The 14693-nt window shown below is 36.0% G+C and overlaps 1 protein-coding gene across 1 annotated transcript; it reads left to right on the plus strand.

The window, feature by feature from the left end:
* Positions 1–13512: 13512 nt before the first annotated feature.
* Positions 13513–14361, plus strand: LOC104085945 (uncharacterized). The gene is made up of 3 exons (XM_009590067.1): positions 13513–13609; positions 13727–13937; positions 14028–14361. Exons 1-3 carry the CDS (start codon positions 13513–13515, stop codon positions 14359–14361), a joined length of 642 nt encoding a protein of 213 aa, XP_009588362.1.
* The last annotated feature ends 332 nt before the right edge of the window (positions 14362–14693 follow it).

The raw sequence follows: 14693 nt of genomic DNA on the forward strand, positions 1-14693 counted from the left end.
TTTCCTTTACTTTTATTTTTTAAATTCTTACTTTTTTTACTTTTATTATATTTAAATTTCCACTTTTATACTTTTCTTTTTTTATTTCCCACTTATTTTAGTTTTCTTTTTTTTAATTTCCACTTAATTTTACTTCTTCTTTTTAAAATTTTCAGCTACCCTTACTTTTATTTTTAAATTTCAACTTTCTTTTACTTTTTACTTTTAAAATTTTCACATTCTTTTACTCTTTTTATTAAACAATTTTCACCTACATTTACTTTTACTTTTTAATTTTATATTTCTACTTTTCCTATTTTTTAATTCTCATCCGAAATTTATTTTAAAAAATTATTTATTTTCAGTTTTTTAATTCATTTTATTTAAAAATAAAGATAAAAATAATACTAATAGTAATAATTGACCTTTTAAATTATTATTAATGTTTACCCTATAAAAAATGCAACAAAGCTAAAAATATATATATTAAAATTTTGAAAATATTTACATAGTAGAAGGTGATAAAAATTCAAATATAGTCAAAAATTAGGTGCTCACAACTACATATGAATCTTGAATCCATTAGAACCATTCTCGAGAGTCATCCACTCTACTCAAATCTTAATTAAACCGACCAAACGGACCGAACGACCTGTGTCTCATTAGCACACCAACACCCAAGGGAGTAACTCACACTCCTAAGCAACTAAGCAGATTCCTACTCCATGTACACTACACCCTTCACGAATAACCATTCAATTATTTTATGATTTTCATATACCCATAGAGTGTAATACAACTTGTATCTCGAATTTCCTTTACCTGAGTCATCCTCGATCTCGACCTCTGCAAGTCATAACTGATTCACCAGTATACCCCTAACAGAAACCAATACAACACATAACCGTGCAATCAACTCGTCGATAGCAGACTCCCTCACTTGGCTCAAAGCCATAGATCAAAACACACAATAACTCACAATGCCCATACTCTATTACTGTCATAATACTGCGGTGAGATTCAACTAAATCCTTCATCCGCTCATGCAACACAAACCATCTAGTACCTCAAGTCATCTACAAATCTCGCGTTCATCCTCGTGATGGTTAAGCCAACTTCCACAGGTGATCCAACTCAAATTGCAACATATATCTTTCACTGGCAAAAGAGAACTCTCTACAAAACATCATAGGGATCACACAACCTCAGGACACCTCGCAGAAGATAACCCACTTGCTTTGCCTCAAACTGACATCTCTCTACACCCTTCCACAGTCACGACTATTATGCAATCACTTAATCTTCTTGATTCTGAACTTATCAACAGGGCATGAGAACCTACTTCACTCCACAACTAAACAACATGAGAGATCCCTCAACACACCCATAACTCGAGACCATACGCCAAATCAAGACAGAAATCAGACACCCCGTAGTCCTTGCTACATCTCAAGTAAACTCTTCTCGTCACATTAACGACAATCTGAACACATCTCACAGTTACATCATACTCACCACATGGTCATCCAATCACAAATTCCACTAATAGGGACACCAACGGACCTATAAGTCCTAAAAGCACGTGCTCACACAATCAAAATCTCCGTGCTCAAGATACAGTCACACAATCACATCTCGCATCTCAACCATGAAATCATAAGCCGCCGGCACACAGCCGATACCGAGCACTCGCATGCGCATACGAATGCGTGGAAGGAATTAAAAAGAGTTACGCTTCAAACTGAATAAATGTCGCACGATAAGGAAAGAAAGATGGGAAGTATATCCTAAATGTCTTGTAGCCTCTCGAATATAGGTATGGACGTCATCATACCGATCCACAAGACTCCACTAGACACTTGCTCATGACTTGTAAAACCTATGAACCTAGAGCTCTGATACCACCTTATCATGACCAAAAATCCAACTAGTCGTAATTGCACCTAACCCAACCCGCTAGGTAAGTTAGTTAACCACTAACCAATTTTAATAATAATTAATAAAGCAATTAAGTAAATAAATTATCTGAATCTTATACATTTCCCAAGGACTGGTAGTACAAATCATGAGCTTCTAAGAATAGAATTTACAAAGCTGAAATGAAATAAATACATCGTCTATTTGAAAAGTACATAAACGGAGTTTTATAGATCTAAAGCTACCGCGAACAAGGGGCAGGTACAACCGGGACGTAGGTACATCTTCAATCCAACTCCTATCAATCATAGCAACATCAACAACCAGCATCTGCATGCAAGGTGCAGAAGTGTAGTATGAGTACAACTAACCCCATGTAATCAGTAAGTAACAAACCTAACCTTAGGTTGAAAGTAGTGACGAGTTAACACAAGGTCGGTTCCAATACCAATATTTCACAACAGTTTATAACAATATAATACAAGTAATAAAAGTTGTATCTCATAAGTAAAATGCTTAGCTCGTTCGCAGTTCCATAAAATAGTCATGTTTTTCAAGTATCTTAGTGAAAACCCAAATCTTTTACCGAAAAATGTCAAAAGTACGAGTAAGTTTGAAAACTGTAATTTTTCCAAATATCCTTTCCACAATAAATAAGATGTTTCATTTTCTTTCCAGATAGCAAGTATACATCTCTATGCCCACATATCAATGTATGTAAAAAGTCATGAATGGCGTGATACCGTACAACATGAGGAAAAATACATCTCTATGCCTGTATGTCATGTGTGCATGCTAATGCCATGTATCTCAGAGATGAATCATGTACTCACACTCTCAGAGTACTCAATCTCACTGTCTCACACTTTTCACTCATCATGCTCAACCACTCGGTACTGTATATGGCCCATACGGCCCAGGGAAGATCTATTCCGGAATATATACATCACTGCCCATCAGTCACTCAGTACCAAGGAAGGCCAATCCGGCCACATGGAGAAGATCCATCTCCAGGTATATAAATGCTTCGGACAAGATTCATGTCCAGGGAAGATCCACCTCAATATAATCAACCGCGCTCACTAGGGGTGTGCAGACTCCAGAGGGGCTCCTACAGTCCAAGCGCTATCATAAGCCAGATCCAGGAATAAATCAATATAGCATGTTGCGGCGTGCAGTCCGATCCCATAACTGTCACTCATAATCAGGCTCTCGGACTCACTCATTCATCAATCTCTCCAGTCTCACTCACGAGCTCACAATATTATGAAACTAGCCCGACAATAATGATATGATGTATCAATAAATAACAACTGAGAATGAGATATGATATGAATGCATAAATATGATTGAGTACGAAATATCAATGAAATCAATGTGATGACAGCAAGAAACGACCATCATGGGTCCCAACAGTATCAGCATAAAGCCTAAACATGATATCTAGCATGATTGACAACTCAATTACTTTATCACATGGTGAAAACATGGATATCAACAAAATAGGGCCACTATTCAGTGCCATGGAAATAACAGAGTCACAATTCACATGGTGCACGCCCACACGCCCGTCACTTTGCATGTGCGTCACTTCAATACCAATCGCATAACATGTATTACGGGGTTTTATACCCTCAGCACTTAGTTTAGAAGAGTTACTTACCTCAAACAAGCCAATACCAATGCTGAGCAAGCCAAGCGATGCTCCAAAGATGCCATCCCGCGCGTTCCGACCTCCGAACGGCTCGAAAGTAACCGAATACAACTCAAGTACATCAAACAATGCGAAAGGAATCAATCCCGATCAAAAAAGATCAAATCTTGAATCAAAAGCCCAAAATCGGCCAAAAGCCCAACCCGATCCCACACCTCAGAACCCGATAAAATTTATAAAATCCAATAACTCATTTAATTACGAGTCCAACTATACTAGTTTCACTCATATCCGACTCCAATTCGATGTTCAAAACTCAAAAATTCACATTATGCAACTTTAGGCCAAAACCCCTAATTTCCTCTTTAAAATTCACAATCCAATTACCAAAAACGAAGGTAGATTCATAAATATAACCAAAATCGAGTAGAGAACACTTACCCCAATCCTTGTGATAAAAATTGCTCCAAAAATCGCTCCATTCCGAAGTCCATTGCTCAATATGTGATAAACATGACCAACCCTCGAACTTATAACATTCTGCCTAGAGATTCCGTATTTGCGGACAGATCGTCGCATCCGCGACCACCACTTCTATGGTAAAAACTTTGCTTCTGTAAAAATAGCCTTGCCCAGCAACCACCACACCTGCGGATATCAAATTTCGCTTCTACGAAGATTTTCGCACCTGCACTTCCAATCTCGCATCTGCGCGCACGCATCTGCGCTACAAAAATCCACTTTTGCGGTCTTCCTCACCCAGCCTCTTCTCGCTTATGCGACTCCACTAATGCTTCTGCGACCATCGCACCTGCACAATAACCTTCAGCAATCCACTATGCAACGAAAGTGATCCGAACCTCGTCTGAAACTCATCTGAGCCACTCGGGACCCCGTCCGAATATATCAACAAGTCCCATAACATAACACGGACCTACTTGAGGCCTCAAAACACACATAACAATATCCAAACGACGAATCACACCTCAACTCGAAATCAATAAACTTTGAAACATCAAACTTCCACAACCGTTGTCGAAACCTATCAAATCAAGTCCGATTAACCTCAAATTTTGTACATAAGTCACATTCAACATTACGGACCTGCTCTAACTTCCAGAATCGGAATCCGACCCCGATTTCAAAAAGTCCACTCCCTGTCAAACTTTCCAAAATTTCAACCACTGACCTCCAAATCACAATCCGGACGCGCTCCTAAGTCCAAAATCACCCAACGGACCTACCGGAACCATCAAAATTCCAATCTTAGGTCAAATGCTAAAAAGTCAAAGTTGGTCAACTCTTTCAAATTTAAAGCTCCCTACTTGAGAATCATTCTTCCAAATCAGTCTCGAATAACCTGAAAACCAAATCCGACGATTCACACAAATCAAAATACATCATACGGAGCTACTCACGGCCGTAAACTACCGAGCGAAGTGAAAATGCTCAAAATGATCGGTTGGATCGTTACAATATTGCAGTGCCTCCACATGCAAAATTGTGTAGGTCAGATAAATACCCAACATCGGCATAACCAATAAGATCGGGACTGTAATCATTGCCATAAAATAATCATATATTGGTAGTCCCTTTTAGATACCGCAATATGTGTTTAATTCTTTTACAATGTCTCCTTGTAGGAGCAGAGCTATATCTTACTAAGACATTAACTGAAAAAGTTATGTCATGCCTTGTAGTGTTAGCAACATACTTTAGTGCACCAATTGCACTAAGATATGGTATTTCAGGACCAAGAAATTCTTTATTTGTTTCTTGAGGTCGGAACGGGTCCTTATTCATATCAAGTGATCGAACAATCATCGGAGTACTTAATGGATGCGCTCCATCCATGTAAACTCATTTTAATACCTTTTCTATGTAGGCAGATTGATGAAGAAAAGTCTCGCTTGCCAAATGTTCAATTTGCAAACCAAGACATAATTTTATCTTTCCGAGATCTTTCATCTCGAATTCCTTCTTTAAATAATCAATTGCCTTTTGGAGTTCTGTAGGAGTTCTAATAAGGTTTATGTCATCAACATATACAGCAAGTACAACAAACTTCGATGTTGTTTTTTCTATAAAAACACATGGATAAATTACATTATTTATATAACCTTCCTTTAATAAATACTCATTAAGGTGGTTATATCACATTCTTCCTAAATACTTTAGACCATACAAAGATCTTTAAAATTTGATTGAAAATATTTCCCGAGACTTTGAATTATATACGTCGGGCATGTTAAATCCCTCGAAATGTTTTATGTATATCTCATTATCAAATGAGCCATAAAGGTAGGTTGTAACCACATCCATTAAATGCATGTCAAGGTTTTCATGGACAGCAAAACTAATGAGATATCGGAACGTTATAGCATCCATAATAGGAGAATGCGTCTCTTCATAATCGACACCAGGACTTTGTGAAAATTCTTGTGCAACAAGGCGTGCCTTATATCTTTGAACCTCATTTTTCTCATTCCTTTTACGTACAAAGACCAATTTATAGCCAACGGGTTTAACACCATTAGGTGTTTGGACTACAGACCTAAAAACTTCACGTTTTACAAGTAAATCCAACTCAGATTGGATTGCTTCTTGCCATTTTGTCCAATCACGTTTTTGTCGACATTCTCCAACAGATTGAGGTTTAAGATCCGCATTATCTTGCATAATGCTAGATGCAACATTGTATGTAAAGACATAATCTACCATTATATTCAATCGATTCAAATATGTCTCAATATCGATTGAGTTTATTGATAATTCCTTATTTTCTTGAGTCTCAGGCTCATTGATTTCCTCATGAATCTGAGGATTGGTTAAATCATGGGTTTCTTTATGAGACTCATTCGTAGTGTCATCTTGATCATTTGTTTTTCTTTTTCTAGGATTTCAATCCTTAGAACTCAATGGTCTATCACGCTTTAGGCGTGCTTTTGACTCATTAGCTATGACACTAGAAAATTGTCCAACAAGGACATCAATATAGATTGGAACATTCTCTACAGGGATATGTGATTTCATTATCCTTTTCAGATCATAAATGCATTTGGCATTTGATTTGCTATTTTCTACAAATGGATAATCTTTTGAACCTCTTTTTCACAAATAGAGGCACGTGGATCAAGATGAGATAATGATAGATTTTTTCACAAAGTTTCTCATTTGATTTCACCAATTTCTCCCCTAATTTTGGGGAAAATGCCTCATCGAATCGACAATCTGCAAATCGAGCAGTGAACAAATCTCGTGTTAATGTTTCGAGGTAGCGAATAATAGAGGCGATTCAAACGCAACATATATTCCTAACCTTCTTTGGGGACCCATCTTGGTGCGATATGGCTGTGCTACATGCACATATACTGCGCACCAAAAAATTCTTAAATAGGATATATTAGATTCATGACCCAAAACTAATTATGATAATTTGTCGATCTAAGACGAACTAGCGTTGCAACATACAAATTGGCATGACCCCAAACATAAGTGGGTAATCTCGTTTTCATGAGTAACAGTCTTGCTATCAATTGTAGACGTTTAATCAAAGACTCTACAAGGCCATTTTGAGTGTGTACATGAGCTACGGGATGTTCTACTTTTATCCCAAATAATAAGCGATAATCATTAAATACTTGGGATGAAAACTCAACAGCATTATCAAGTCGAATAGACTTAATTAGATTATCGGAAAAATGTGCCCGTAATAGAATTATTTGTGCCATTAATTTTGCAAATGCCAGGTTGCGAGATGACAATAGGCACATATGAGACCATCTAGAAGATGCATCTATTAAGCCCATAAAATATCTAAACGATCCACTAGGTGGGTGAATAGGTCCACAAATATTCCCTTGTATATGTTCCAAAAATACAGGGGACTCAATCCCAATCTTTATTGGTGATAGTCTAATAATTAGCTTGCCTTGATAACAAGAAGTGCAAGAGAATTCATTATTTAAAAGAATCTTTAAATTCTTTAATAGACGCCTGTTTGAGTTTTATATAATTCGTCTCATCATAATTGATCTAGGAAGTCCCAATCGATCATGTCAAAGTACAAAAGTATTGGAATCGGAACCTTTTGGTTTACAATAGAACGTGCCTCAATTGTACTTATTCTTGTCTAATACAGGCCACAAGATAAAGATGAGAACTTCTCAATAACCCTTTTCTCGCCAGAGACATTCTTGGTAATGATAAGATATTCGAGATTATTCTCATCTATTGTCTCAATATGAAATCCATTTCGACGGATATCTTTAAAACTCAACAAGTTCCTCTTGGATTTGGAGGCGAACATTGCATTTTCTATGATAAGTATTATTCCATTAGGCAAAGTTATAGTGGCTCTTCCAGAGCCTTCAATTAGATTACTACTAACATAAAATTGTAGTAACGTCTGCCTTACACATACCTAAATGAGAGAAAAAAAAATTCTCTTTAAATATTGGATGTGGCGTACATGAATCAATTAAGCAAATATTTTTACAATTGAACTTTGATCCAAGTTTGCTTTGAGAGATATCCATATTTGCCTAGTCTTCTCAAAGAGCTTCTTGAGACGGTAGTGTCTCGTGCTGATAACGTGTTATAAAATAAAAGTAATTTAGTAAAATATGAACAAGAAATAAAAATAAAGAGAAGGGGGAGATTTTTATTTCTTTTTCAATTGTGTGTTCTTTATATCTATTACAATACCTTTAAATAGGCATGAAAAATGAAGAAATAAGTCATTGAATATGTCATTAAGCATTTGAGAGGAAGATCACGAAGGAAGATAGACATTCACCGTAATTTAATTTTACTTATAACAAAGCATATATTAAGAACACTGACAGATCCTTTCAGAATATTGTTTTTACAAGAAAATACCTTATCTTCGCCACCTTTACGTCAGCTTAGAAGAATTTAAATCATCAATTGCGTACAAATAAAGAAAGGCTAAATCCAAACTTTAAGCATGTAAAATATTCCATTTAGCAAACACTACGAGAACTATTAATTTATTTTATATTGGTAGTGAATAAAGTTAAATTTAATGAAAGTATGTCCAACGGCTTTCTCAATAATTGGATAAGAAAAGATTATTAAAGGAAATTTCCTTGGCAATGCACCAATATTCCTGGTCCTTTAGCTTGGGAATTCCCATATTGCTAAATAAAGACAAATTGTTATAATGAAGTTAAAAAAATTAAAGCAAAAGTTGTGTCAAAATCCAGCGGCTTTCTCAACAATAGATTAAAAGAAAAAAACTAATAAAGGAAATTTCCTTTTGGGAAAAGAATAAAGGAAATTTCCTTAGTGATGTACCTCTTCCCCTTAGCTTGGGAAACTACCATATAATTAAACAAAGTAGTAAAAGAAATTTCGTGGTATAGTGAACTTTGGCCCTTGAAATTCAATTTTAATTAATTTTCTGAAAAAGTTCAATTATACGTCACTTACAATCAGACTTTTCTATAACAGCATCGCTATATAACAATTTTTACTATAAAAACCAAATTTTTATGAAATTAATTTTTATGCTATGTTATAATATATATTTTTTATAACAATATTACACTATAACAGTCAAAAATAATTCAATACAAATAAGGCTACTATAAAGAGGTTTGACTGTAGTTCATCGACCGCTTGAAATAGTATAATAGCAATAGTAATAGTAATAGTTTAACGTATTTGGTGGTGCTTCTCAATAATTAGCATGACAAGGCACTACCAGCAAGGGTTGTAGTAGAGTGGTAAGTACTCTTTCATATTTAACCAGAGTAGGTCTCGGGTTCGAGGCCCTCGGTATAGAGTCACCTTTGTTAGGGAGCGCTTTACCCCTCCCCCTCCCCCCCCCAATGTGAGACTTCCCGGTGCTAATTCGGATTTAGTCGGTCCCAATGTGGATAGCGGACACCAAATGGGAAACCAAAAAAAAAAATGACAAGGCATTATATTGCATGTCTAATAATGATTGGTGGTAACGGATCATAACACACATTAATTAATACTGTAGTACCAAAGTTAGTGGTAGAGTGGTGAGTACTCATTCATCTTTAACCAAAGGTCTCGGGTTCGAATCCCTGAATATGGAGTCACCTTTGTTAGGGAGCGCTTACCCCCCAATGTGGGACTTTCCAGTGCGAATCCGGATTTAGTGGGGGGCCAATGTAGGTGCTGAATACCGAGTAGGAAAACAAAAAAAATGACAAGGCATTATTGTAACAGCCCAGCCCGCTAGTGATATTGTCCGCTCTAGGCCTAGGCCCTTACGGGTTTAAAACACGTCAATAGAGTCTAAGACTTGTTCATTTATATACCAAGCATCCTCGCTGAGGTTTTCCCCACCGCATGGGATTCGCCTAAACTCAGCACCGAGGTTTGCCCCGCCTAACCGGAATTTGCCTAAATTTAGTTGAACTGTGACCCACCATCGGCATGGCTGACACAAGAGTGACTCTGATAGTATGTGTAACAACCCCGCCCGCGGATTTAAAACGTGTCAATATGGTCTAAGGCTTGTTAACTTATATACACAACACCCCTCTTGTGTTTTGTCGATGTGAGACTGTGACTAAAGTCTGGGGTGTTACAATGATACCATCTGTAACAGCTCAGCCCGCTAGTGATATTGTCCGCTCTAGGCCTAGGTCCTCACGGGTTTAAAACGCGTCAATAGGGTCTAAGGCTTGTTCACTTATATACCCAGCATCGCTCTTGTATTTTTGCCGATGTGAGACTCTGTCTAAAGTTTAGGGTGTTACAATTATATTGCGTGTCTAATAAAGCTCGGTGGTAACGGGTCATAACACACATTAATTAATATTGTAGTGCCAAACCTGAAGGCAATTTGGTTGGATTTTGCACATTGTGTTCGTATTTGACAAAACAACGGCCACGTCTCTGATTATAGTGTTATGTTTTGGAAGTGAAGAAAATGATATATATATATATATATATATATATAGAACTGATTCAAAAGTCAGCACATCTCTAACATTGTCTGTTGTACATTATATTGGGAACTACAATCAGTTTCAAATGTGCTATATAGTATATACATATGCCTGTACAAATACAATTGTTAAATATTGCTTCTCAAAAAGCACGAGAAAACAGGAACAGTCGCATCCTGCCCAACACATAACAACATCAGAAGAGACTACAAAACGTTCAAGAACCTTAGGTGGTAAAGAGAAATTAATAATGAATAGAAGACTCTTTATTTGATACTTTTGGTCAAAAGTTCACAATGTCAAATTAATAAGTGTTAGTGAAAGGTCAAAAATTATAACTCCATATAGCTGTCCATGTGGGGTGCATGTGCAAGAAGGAAATGACCTAAGAGAAAAGGACAGATTAACGACAATTAAGATTAATTCAGTCATTTGTTTCCCATTGTGTATACAAAAACTGCTTTAACTTTGAACGGTTTTCCTTAACTATCATTTGCCCGTATATTCTCAAATCTATTCTGAAAAATCTAATTAAGATGAAAATGTGTTTGGACATCTGTTTTGGATGAAGATTGGTTTTGAAAAAACATGAAACATGACTTATATCCATAAGTTCTAAAAATTATCACAAATACCCAACATTACCATTATCAATAACATTCATTATATTATCACAAACCATAGTCCTAAACATAAATAAATTTGATACAAAATTATCGTTTTTATAATGAACTACATGATACACTATTAGATAACCGAGAAGACGAAGCAATATCGTTACAAAATAATAAATTATGAGCTTTTTTATAAAATACAAAAGATTTGGACAATTTTTAAAAAATATAATAGTGATATTTTGGCTAGGGGTGGGCATATTTCGGTCCGAACCGAAAAAATCGACCGAATCGAAACTTTTTTTATTTCGGTTTCGGTTATTCGGTTTTTTAGGTCGGTTTCGGTTTAAAATTTTAAAATTTCAGTTTTTCGGTTCGGTTTTCGGTTATTAGTTTATTTGGTTCGGTTAACCGAAAAATCGAATTATTAGCAAACCAACAAATTTTCAGTTGGTTTTGGTCTAATTTACCGAAATTTTGAAAGAAAACCAACAAATTCGTCACTCCAATTATTACATAGAGAGCCCAATATGATAATGTTCAAACCGAAATAAACCGAACCGAATTTCTTAAACCGAACTCAACCGAACTTATTTCAGTTCGGTTTCGGTTACTACTTTTACAAAATCGAAAACCAAATAACCGAACCGAATTTCTTAAAACCGAACCTACCGAACGCCCACTCCTAATTTTGGCTGAGCTAGTTTTGGAATTTGGGATTTGGCCAAAATGTAAGCAAAATCTATGGCCAAATATGTATTTGTCAAATAAATCTCAAATTTATTTTAACAAAATTTATGGCCAAACAGTCCTAATATTATACTACAACAACGTACGCCACCTGTTTTCTTGACCAATGTTGTGGTTTGCCTTTGTTTTTATGGTTAGTAATAATAAATTGACGTTACAACTTATAGAAAATAACAAGACCATAATTAATTCCACCCTAATTATTTGTCGTCACAAATCTTGGACCTTCGTTTCGATCCCACCATGCAGAAATTAAAGTCTAACTTCTAATTTTGGATTTTGCGAATACTTGTTTTTAAGCTTTGAAATTACCTTACCTGGCCTCTGAAGAAATTTATTAGTACTACTAAAAATGACAGTTCGGTGTACAAAATATTTGGCATTCACACATAATCCATGGAAGGACCGCACTCCAAGTGGTTGGTGTGATGTAGATAGTTTATTCTAATGCAAACACTACTGTTGTTTTCATGGCTCGAACCCGTGACATTTAGATAACAATGAGAATACTTTAGTGTCAGTTCCAAGACCCGGCCCCTTCCAATTAATTAGCACTATATGCGCATAATATTCTCGTTGATGAGTTAAAAGGGTATTTTTTTTTCCTTCTAGATTTTCTTGTTAAAGTTTGCCAAACGTGACTCTTTGCTGTCTATCGCTAGATTCCTTTCTTTGCTGTCATGCTAATTCTGGAAGACTTTATTAAAGATGCCATGTACGGTAAAGAATAAGAATTAAGAAATTTTTATATTCTGATTCACGAAAATCCTTTCAGTGGAATTGCTGTTTTCAATCTTCTACTAAAATTCAAAATTTAAAAAAAGTTTAAACTAAAATGCAACAAGGTCTTTCCACGTAACGACTATTACCTAATCAAAAAGACTCAAAGATATGCATAACTTAACAATAAAGAACGATTAGTATTACAATTAACCAATAAGGTTGTTGTAGATGTTAAGTACTCCATCATTCTTAATTAGAGATTTAGCGTTCGATTTCTGATTATAGAGTTATCTTTGTTAGAGAGAATTTATGTTGAGAATCATGATGATATTGATTCTCAGAATGGATTACATAAAAGCAATCAAGTTATGGAGTCACATAGCAGAGGATTGAAAATGAAGAAAAAAGAGGGGTTGTGTGAGGCTTCGTGTGTATCGAATACAAAGAGTAAAGGGAAGCCTAATTCTAAAATATGGTCTAGTCAAACTTGATCTTCTCAGACAAACAAAGGAACGCGTGGACAGATCCTGGCCTTCAAACATAATATTGATGGATTAAATCATGACCCTCAAAATACTTCCTTGGCCAGCAATCAGAAAAGAAGAATTCTAGAAGATGCCTACATGTGATCAATTCTTTGCATGTGGGAGAGAATATAGTTTGTTAGTATAGTTAGATTTTATTGAATAAGAATAGGACAAGTGTAAATATAATTTTCTTTCTCATTTATTGAATTTACATTACAAACTAATATAAAGAGGATGTACAATGTGTTATCAATACAGAGAAGAAGAAAGTTTTCTCGAAATTTTAGTCTCTAAATCTAATGTGGTATGAGGGCCTTGAAAGCTTCTTGTTCATCTTCAAATTTGAATCTCATTTCTTCTTCCTTCTTCCTTCTTTCGATACTTATAACAAAACCATGCCGGATAACACTGAAGTTGAAGCAACAACAGCTGGAATTGGAGCTCAGTATGACTCCAACCATGCTTATTTTTTGCATTCATCTGATGCACCAGGTATGAACCTGGTGAATTCTCATTTTGATGTCAAATGATATCAGGCTTGGCGTAGATCTGTCCTCATAGCCTTGTCAGTCAAAAACAAATTGGGTTTTATCAATGGCATTTGCTTAGCACCAGCAGTCACCTCTAAGGATTTTCAACAGTGGAATCGATGCAATGACATAGAGACATCTTGGTTATTGAACTCTCTGGGAAAAGAGATAGTTGAAGCTGTTATCTATTACAAAACAGCTTTAGATCTATGGACTAATCTTGAAGAGAGATTTGGACAGTCAAATAATGCTAAGTTATTCCATCTGCAAAAGGAATTAAATGATTTAGTGTAGGGAACTAATGATATTGCACGCTATTACACAAAAATTAAGAAGTTATGGGATGAACTTGATTCTCTTAATACTCATACAAATTGTAGTTGTGCATGTGTGTATGGAGGAAAGAAGAAGTTAGCCAAATCTTTGGAGGATGAGAGGCTCATTCAATTTCTTATGGGGTTGAAGGAGACCTATGCTCAGGCTAGGAGTAACATCTTGATGATTAAGCCACTTCCTACTGTTAATCATGCTTACTCATTATTATTGCAAGATGAGAATCAGAGGGAAACCCCTGTTTACAATCAATTTTCCTCAGGAGGTTCATCTTTTATGGCAGGAAGCCAAGGATACTCTATGACAAATGGAAGCCAAGTGCAATCAGCACAGAAGTTTACGGGAAATTCAGAAAACTACACAGAGTGCAGGGAACCCTAACTACAAAGGAAAGAAACCAAAGCAATTTTGCACTTATTACAAAATGACAAACCATGTGACAGGAGATTGCTACAAACTTGTGGGATATCCTTCTGATTACAAGTTCAACAATAACAAGAAATTTCAGGGACCAATAAGGGGAAATGCAACAACATCGGGGGAGGAGCCACAACCAATGGAGATTGATGGAGTTAATTTAATACAGAATCTGTCCAAGGATCAGTTTTCTCAGCTTGTGAATTTGCTCAAGCATGTCAAGGTTCATCAGGATACCTCAACAGAAACTGGAGCAGATATCAGTTCAAATGTTGCAGCTGGTATTGCTTTCAATA

The sequence above is a fragment of the Nicotiana tomentosiformis genome, chromosome 8 (genome assembly GCF_000390325.3).
Source record: "Nicotiana tomentosiformis chromosome 8, ASM39032v3, whole genome shotgun sequence".
NCBI lineage: Eukaryota > Viridiplantae > Streptophyta > Magnoliopsida > Solanales > Solanaceae > Nicotiana > Nicotiana tomentosiformis.